This window comes from Anguilla anguilla, chromosome 8, assembly GCF_013347855.1.
Source record: "Anguilla anguilla isolate fAngAng1 chromosome 8, fAngAng1.pri, whole genome shotgun sequence".
Lineage (NCBI taxonomy): Eukaryota > Metazoa > Chordata > Actinopteri > Anguilliformes > Anguillidae > Anguilla > Anguilla anguilla.
In genome coordinates, this window is record NC_049208.1 from 36,665,435 (window position 1) to 36,674,541 (window position 9,107).

Here is a 9,107-nt window from a genome sequence, read left to right on the forward strand (position 1 = left end):
TCTGCTGGTGTATCCAGCCCCACCGCCATTACTATAAATCAAAATATCAAACACAAAATGTACACAAGAGATGTCCCTTTATTGGTCTGACTTCTGAGATATCGATCCGGAGAGGTTATAGGGTGCTCGCTATTAATTAGTCAGTCTGGTCGTCCTATTTCTTCATTATTTTGGTTTTTAAAGAAATCGACGGCGTAGTTGCCCAGCAGCAGTACCCCTTTTCCATTACTATTCATAAAGAGTAGTTTAAACATATTTATTTCGTTAACCTTTATGTTTTTTTTCTTCCTGCTTACCTAATTAAATAGAATGAACTATATAAAGCTCAATTTTCACACACACACACACACACACACACACACACACACACGCACACACGCACACACACCCACAATTGTAACGTGTCTCTCGACTGGACCATTTCCACTATCTACCCAGCACACGCAGCAATGCTGCTGACAAGCGGAGTCTTACTGAAGAGCCCAGCTTAAGTAAGGCTCCTCCTCCTGTTAATGGTGTTTTGCAACTTGGCCGGTTTGGTTAAGGTGGCCGAGACGCTGCCGTACCACTCGAAAGGGGAAGTCCGCGTTCACACAACACGTGGATCACAGGCACGTACTGTACAGCCATCATTAAGACAACACATCAGAGCAAATAACCAAACACCTTAGGCAGGAGCAAAATGTACCAAACAGAGAACTAGAGTAACGGTGTGCTGTAATCAGGTCAGCTGCGTGGCACGCCGCAGAGGCGAGGCGTCGCCTGACCGCCTGTGGACCGCTGGCTGCGTTCCGGTACTGGGAACGCGTTCGCGGATCTGCGGGGCGGACGCTGGACCGCGGCGGCTCCCTCCGCGACAACCGTAAAAAACGGTCAGCCGAGAGGAGGGCGGACGCCACGAAGACACGTCGGCGTCTTCCCCGCTCCTCTCCGGAAGCGGGCGGCGATGATCCCTGACGTGAGTCCTCGTGAGCGAGACCTTTCGGGTCCCGCTCATCGCTGGCGGCGGGTTCTCAGTTCCCTCCGGCGACCGGAGCGGTTTGATTCAGTTCCGCGTGAAGATTTTTTTCTTTTTTCCGCTGATCCATGCGCAGTTTCGCTCGGTCGGCCTTTCGTTTGAGAATGACTCAGCGGGACAGACGCGCGGACCGCGGTTTCGTTCAGCATTTCCTCGCGGTGGCAGAGCCTATGCTGCCAGCCAGATGATGTGCAGCACGGTTACATTTCAAAACCCGCTTCTCACTTTGTAACCTCGACTGTGCTCTGTTTAATGCTCAGCCCTGACTCCATGCACAGGTCTGCACACTGAGACAAGTTTTTAAATCTCTAGGCAATATGTATTTTATCTGACATGATTTTTCAAAGTATCCTCCATCTTATTTTGATTATATTAAGATTATATTTATTTTATTAAAATTTAATTACGCAATCAAATGGAGAATTCTCTCTCTGAATTTTTATGTTGCATATCATGTCTTTATCGTGAGATACATTGGCAACAATAAAACTTCTCAGTCCACTAGATTACATTTATTTAAAATGAAACATTTTTTGACAGTATCAAAAAGGCTGAAGTTGAATATGAATAAATATTTGCAGGACACACAGAGCAATAAAAACCAAGTAACTCGTTAAATGCAGGTGATGCGGTTCATTCTGTTCACCCAAAAGATTTGTACAAACAGAAGAAATAGTTTGCAATTAACCCACTACTAGTGTTGCATAAGCGACTCCAGGGCCTCATGAAGCCCAAGGCCGTGTGAGGTCTTGCTCATAGGAGGTATGTTGTTGTGGGATCCATTTCCTTCGGATACCAAGAGGGTTATCAAAATGCTAAACATGAACAACCCCCCTAGCCTCTGGGTGTTTACCTCTGGCTGTTTACCCAGTGCGGGGGAACACGTAAACCTCGCCTCGCAAAAGATTAGCCAGCAGAAAACGCGACGCGAGCGCGTGTGCGCGTGTCTCACGTGCGCGCAGAACAGAAACGAGCGAGCCTCTCTCCCCAGGCCGTCCGCGTGACCGCCGCGCTGGCACAGCGCGCTCGGCCTCCTTCCAGGCCGTTCCCCCCGAGCCGGACGGCCGCGCGCGAGACTCGAGCTTGTGCAATAATAAATGCTGACGGCTAGAAGGGTGAATTGCATAACAAACGCGAGGCAGTAAAACAATAAAGGGAAAAGTCGCAGCCGCCGCGGATTAGCGCGGGCCTAACTGACCTCCGCAGCGCAGTCGGTCACGCCGCGAAGAGGAGCGTCGTCTTTCTGCGGACGCGGGAAAGCAGCGAGAAACTATAGCGCGAAAAAAAACGGTAAAAGCATATGCTGTGTCTGCCGATTGAGCCTGCTGCTCGGAGATCTCTTTCTCCGTGGACCAAACCAGCAGTTCCTATACTGTGGTCTGTGGGAGGGGGGGGTCGAACTGGGTCACAGAACAACTTAACGCCAACTTGCAACTCACAGGCCAAAATATGTTATTGCAATTTTAAAACACCCTAGAAAATAACCAAACTAGCATGAGCATGAGATAGGCTAAAGAAGAAATAAAAAGGTTAATTTCATGTAGGAACATTATTTCAAAGGCTCGTCCAAACAACCACTTCCCTTGTTCGACCCGTGGTGCTTAACACAGCACGCATGGTCTGTGGAGCTGGTACGCCTTAAGGAACTGAGGATGTCATCACGAATCAAATAAACGTATAGCTTGTTTTTAATTCCTGCTACTTCATGGACTTGTAAACGAAAATCTCCCAATTTTTTTCTTCAGTGATGATAAAATGCATTATGTGGGTAGGACAGTTCTATAAAATAATGGGGAAGCTTACGGTTTATGCCTTAACCGTGGCCTTTTCAAAATTATTACTTAAATTAAAGAATACAATGAAGAAAACCTATTGCTGTTCGGTTTTGCTGAATTTTCTAATGTTGATAAATTAATTTATCCTACTATATAGTAACCTTTGGAATTTTTCCCCTCAAGAGATCGGCTATCCCACAATTGTACTGCTGACTTAAGTCCTCTGCAGCCTTTTTCTCACATGCTGAAATACAGACTGCTTCTGAAACAGCTCACGCACAGAGCCACCCTAAACTGGATAATTCTTTATCACCCACAACATAAAAATCCAGTCATTTTCAGTTAGGCTGCCATGAGTACAGTCAACTCCTGATAACTGGACTGTTGCGACACTGCACAGTTCACCAGAATAGCCACAGAACTGTAACGAGTATTTTGTGAGATTAGAGGGAAGCCAGCTGCACACTACGCAATGTTATGCAATTATCTGACAGGCATTTATAGGAAGCTGTCTGCACTTGACAAACCGAATCCAAAACGAAGCTGCCCCCCTAGCCCTGGACTCGTTTTATCAGAATGCTGCTCCAAACATTGCAGTGTGTCCTTCGGGGAGACCGGAGATGAACTCAAACAGATCTTTAAACCCCCCCCGCCAAAAAAAAAAACAATCTTGTCAAGCAACTCCAACGCGGGTCCTCCTGAGGACTAAATTCTGCCGTGTCACACAAAAAAAATTTTTTAAAGACCATTTGCATTAAAACATGAGGTTAAATGAAGCGCAGTCGAGCTCCGGCGTAAAACGCAACAGCATCCACAAGGCCCGGCAAAGGGACCCGCATTTAAATTTTAAAGCCGCAGGACTGGGCCGGCCTTCACGAGGCCTCAGCCGCACGCTATTTTGTTTCTGGTTTCTTTTTTTTTTTTTTCTTTTTTTTGTTCGCCACACACTGCAGTGGATTTCTGGACTGGGGCTCATCAGTTGTACGCCTGATGAAACAAACACTGACAGCTTCTTTACATTTGTAAAGGCCCCCAGAGCAGCTGTGCTTATCCCACCATACAGCGATGAATTAGAGTCGAACCCCAGCTGGGCCCGAGCAGGAGACCGCGCCGCACAAAATGGCAATATTACCCATGTTAACTCCGCTCTCATTGTCACATTCGGTTAAACTAAACAACAACAACAACAATAATAATAATAAATACCGCAGCCGCCATTACCCTCACCTTTCGCTCCAGACACCGCACTGCACAAATAAACCACCACGGTGAATCATTTATTTTGTCGTTAAAGGAAGACGTGCTCTCCGAATTATCCAGCAAGTCGGCGTCAGAAAGAAAAGCCATTAATATCGAACCACGCAGAGAATGTCAAAGTGGCGATTCTTCCTCTCCTTGGCCATTTTTACGTTTGCGTCTATCAATTGGGGGCAACGTAATTACATTTTCTTGTTTTGCTTTTATTAACATTTTTTTCCCTCCACTGATGAATTTTAATAACATCCCTGGTGCATGAGGAAAAACAACTCCCACTCTTGTTCCAGGGGAAATGGTTAAGCCAAGCATGTATAATTGTCTTACGCTAATTAAGGAGAGGTTAAATTAGAAGGGCAAGAGTTCTGGTCTAAGTGGAGGCCCCCGGGACCTCTCCTCCAGGTTGTTTTTGTTGTTTTCCGGGTTTGGTTTTGACCAGATTTCACCCACAGCTGCCAAGTTTCAGCAGATGTGACAGGCCCAGTGATGTTCAACACGGGCCAACTCGGAACAAAGACAGCCAAGACACAGCACACTGTCGAAGCAGGAGGGGGATGGAGTGGCACACACATTATATTGCCTGACTAAACAAAGATGATGTATACTTTGCTCTGCGTGATTGTGCAAAATAGCTGCCGTGCATGCAATCCAAATCCATTTCGTTTCTTATCGTTACAAATATGAAATGCATGTTTAATTTGCAATGTTTTACTCTGTTGTGCATATATTTAGGTTAATCAATGTAGCATTGTATGTTTAATTCCTACAAATGTAAATGCAAATATGTTGACTAGAAAGCATTCAGAAGTGCAAATCTATTGGATAGTTTTCATTTTCCCTTTAAGGAATTCTCCGAACAGTGGCAGACTCTCTGGTCTAATTAATTTTGGAGAGAAAGAGCATTAACATTGTGAAGGGATTTCCTGTAATCAGTGTGGACTACTGCTATTCTGGAGCACAAAATTGCACAGCCCGCACTCTTCACATGTCAAAGAGAGAGACAAATTATTCAGACAAGGAGTTTAGGGAGGTTACGGGGGAAGAAAAGAGAAGGCAGGAGAAAGCCACATTGTGTGCGGTGGGCTCCCCGATTAAAACTTCTACTCTGCGCGGTCCAACGGGCCTACAAAATATGCACCTGGAGTGGGAGACTTTTTCAGGCCTTGCCAAATCCTGTCCCAGAGGTTTCCCGGTGACAGTTTGACTCCCGTGAGGCAGCATTTATGCTTTGCTGTCCAATTAGCGAAGGGAAAACAGTTAAGGCATTGAGTTAAAGGGAGTATTTTATGTTTGCTAAATGAAAAGTCTGCCATCAACACCCCCTCCCCCACACAAAAAAACACACACACACACAAATGTAGGCATGACAAATGGAAATTATCCAACATAAAATCTTTAAAATAATCAGACAAATACTTGATTGCTATTAGAATAATTCTTAAGGACAAAAGTATTGAAATTAATGGCTACATTTCTTTGCTTGTGTTTCGAAGCAACACATAAGGTTGGGAAGTAAGTAGAAATGTTTCAGGTTCAAATCTCAGTTAATGTAATTGTATTATACCAGTGTTTTTCAGTATCCAGCGGTATAAATGAAAAACATAAGCAAGTGTATGCAAGTAACCCGTCTGTTGCGCAAATATAAAGCCTATGAGAAGTTCACGCCAGTTCAGGTTCAGTGCCGTCATAAGGAGCCCACTAAAACGATTTCTGATGTTCACATTTGCACGAGTAATTTGATCCAACTTTTGTCAAACAATTAGGCCTGCTTAAAGCAATTAACAAGTATGCGGAATGCCTTACTACGCACTTACTTTCGCACTGTTAAGAATTTACAGAGAACAGTAAAATAACATTCGTTTAAAAAGAAATAAAAAACAGAATTTTTACACTGCGGATTCCATACAAGGCAAGTTTCCATAAAGACCTCACACTCTAAATATGGAAAAGCCCGAGATTGGCATTTACTCATGCTTTTTAAAGGTTTTACAATTGTACTCAATGGCGCTTAAAACTGAAAAAATGTAACTGGAATCCGGCATCAAGCTCACGGTCACATTTAACATATTAAAATGCAAGTAGCTTAGTCTAGGCTACGACTTCTGAAAATCAAAACGAACGATATTTGCTACGTTTTACGGCAAAGCTCAGGTAGCCTATGACGCGCTTCCAATGTGAATATAAAAATGCCAACACGCTGTTATGCGTTGTTTATTATTTTGTTAGAGGAAAAAAACAAACATACGTGTGCGTCATAGTGAAACGGAAATCTGGGGGTTCGACTACGATGTAACCTGTTGCTCTTCGGTTCAAATAAGAAAAAATTCTACGGGCTGTCTGTCATCACCCATACACGCCTCTGCTTGCTAATGCTCGAAATTAAAACATTTTTTATATTTTTTTTATGGTTCCTCGAATAGCCTATTTAAACATCATGAACACGCGATCACTACACAGTATCTCAAATTGTTGCTAGAGCTAACCCTTTCCGAACAGGGCATCCGCACGTACTGTGATAATTTACAATTCAAATAATATTAATGCAATTAACCGCAGGCATGCTGTACAAAACGAAGCACCGGGAAATGCTGCTCGCGACCAGTAAATCCAACTCAGAAATCACTCATACAAGAGAATGTTCAGTAATTTCAAGGTTTGATGCTAAATAAGGTTGCACATAAATGTGCTGAGTGACTCAGTTTCAGTTAAAATCTTTGTTTAGCTAGCACTTCTTAGAATCCACTAGCGTAAAAGCTAACAACGAGAAACATCTACACAATGTTTACTTCAAGAACGTTCGTGGATTTTAGACCCATTACGACAAACTCGTTGCTTTTAATATTTCTTGCAAAGATAAAATGGTTGCTGTTCTTTCACACATGAACCCCTGCAATGCGACTCCAATTACTCCCTTCTTAAAACGATCTCCAATTCTAGATCCTTGCGTTTAATCAAATCTTCTACTTTACATTCATGTGTGCACTGTGGACACGAGCTCTCATAAAACGATTAACCGCAAATCCCCCATCGTTCAAAAACGCGGAGAATATCTGAAATAATCGCTCAAGCAGCCAACCCTGGCTGCTGCAATATCTCCCATCCGTCCACTCAGAGGTCATACACACGGAGACGTACAACACAAGACAAATACCACTCGCACTCTGTATTCAGCGGCAATAATAAACTAGGCTACAAAACACATGTTTGCAAACAAGTCGTTCCGGCTACAAGTGCATGAAAGAAATAAAAATGTAAAACGCATGACCCGTTTTCTCTCTCTTCGCAGCTAGTGATAAAACGAGAGATCAAACACCCCTTTCTCCATACATCACGGTAGTGTCCGATTTCTGCAAACGTGCAAGTGCTCGGTCGAACCAAAATAACAAGTTGGGATCAGTCGTGATGTTCATATAATCAGGAAAACGTGTTCGTATCGATGACAATGACTATAGTGTTTTTTCTTCTTTTTTTACGAAGAGGTTTTGCATCGGGAAATGGAACCCGGAAAAAGCCAGAGGCGATATGGCTGTCTGCACGGCTTTAAATAGGATCGCTATGAAGAGCAAACAAAGCCATTCAGATTACAAATTACTCAGGAAATTCGGTTTATTTGACGCAAATAATGTGTTTGATCAAAAAAGTCAACACTTACATCTTATATCGCGGTATCTAAAATGAGTCTTTGAGACTCATTCGTAGGAATATCGGTAGCTTGCCAAGTGATCAAATAAATTTGATTTGACGTTGAAGGGGAGCCCAGACAGCACGAGTATCGTTTAAAATGAGTTCCAATTTAGCAGAGCAATCAATTCAATACATGATCTAAAAGGAATTTTCAATATTTACAAGACAGAAAATGTGCAAACTGCCTTCGCAAGCTTTAGCTACATTATGCATGAGCGGCCCGTGATGAAAGTTTTATGCATTTTCATGAAAACAAACCAAACGGACGTACAAACTTGTTTAAGGTAATTTTTCTTGGGATTATAACGCATAGAAATACAAATCCACTTACGTATTTCTTTTGGATGATATTCCTCTTGGGTCTTTCTTTGCTCATTCTGCAATCCAAAACTGTATTTGTTAAAGAGAGAATCGCCACATGAATTTTTCTTCCTTTCTGTTTTCTTGGAGCACACCAAACACGATTTAAATCCCCGGTTTATAGTTAAGCGTGCGTTCTTCCCGTCCTGTATTTCCTTCACGGAGAACCGCCTTGATTTGTTGGTAAATCCCAAATCAAAGATCCACGATGAATAGAAAAAAACAAAACAAAAAATCACTTCGGCGTAACATACTCGAAATAATTCACAATACCTTCCATTAGCAAAACAGCGTGTCATTCACGCTCCCGATTTATAAAAAATTGACGAGTATTCTCAAAAGAGTGTTTACGTACTGTAGCTAGTGAGTTACATCTTGTTCGGGAAGGGGATTCAAATGTAGCTAGCTATCTAACGAAATAAATAAAAGGTTTGCAGTCACGTTCTGGCTGGAGCAAGCAGACGGCGAGAACTCTCCAGCACCACTGATAATCCGCACTATAGACAAGCTTCTTTCTTCCACGGCATCCGCCTATCACAACCAAGACCAAGCACAGCGGTAACTTTAAAAGGACTGCTCTCTTAGGGACCGAGTACAAATACAAAACCAGTTTCTCCACCGGGAGCACAAACTCGCCGACTTGAAGACTGTAAAAACTAACAAGGCCTTACTGTCGGTTTGTCATTTGGAGTCCCGTACGCTTTATACAATAGTAAATATTTTATCCTAATGAGTGTGCGAGATTCTAAAACGTGTAAAATAACAGTAGGCCTAGGTAAAGCAAATGTCACAACTGTACCGAGCGCCCGCTTCATTCCTCTTGCTCGCATATAGATAGCTTGACATTATTTCCTGGGGGAAACAGCGCTAACAGCCGATTTCTTGTAGTTGTGAAAGCGCAACTAAATGTTTATTTAAATGTATTTGGAAGTCGGTGATACATGCATGGTGAAACAGAATGGCATTTAGATTGGTTACATCTGTCAAATGAATGATATAATAAGCATCAATGCAAG

The 9,107-nt window shown here is 42.9% G+C and overlaps 1 protein-coding gene across 2 annotated transcripts in view; it reads right to left on the reverse strand.

The window, feature by feature from the left end:
* jarid2b (jumonji, AT rich interactive domain 2b) overlaps positions 1-8,631 on the reverse strand; it is a 134,696-nt gene extending 126,065 nt beyond the window's left edge. The window contains exon 1 of one of the 2 annotated variants that reach the window (XM_035430793.1): positions 8,063-8,631. In XM_035430793.1, the coding sequence (XP_035286684.1) occupies positions 8,063-8,107 (45 nt within the window). In that variant the 5' untranslated portion in view covers positions 8,108-8,631. The remainder of the gene's footprint in view (positions 1-8,062) is intronic. The other variant, XM_035430794.1, reaches the window with a different exon arrangement.
* Between the last annotated feature and the right edge of the window lie 476 nt (positions 8,632-9,107).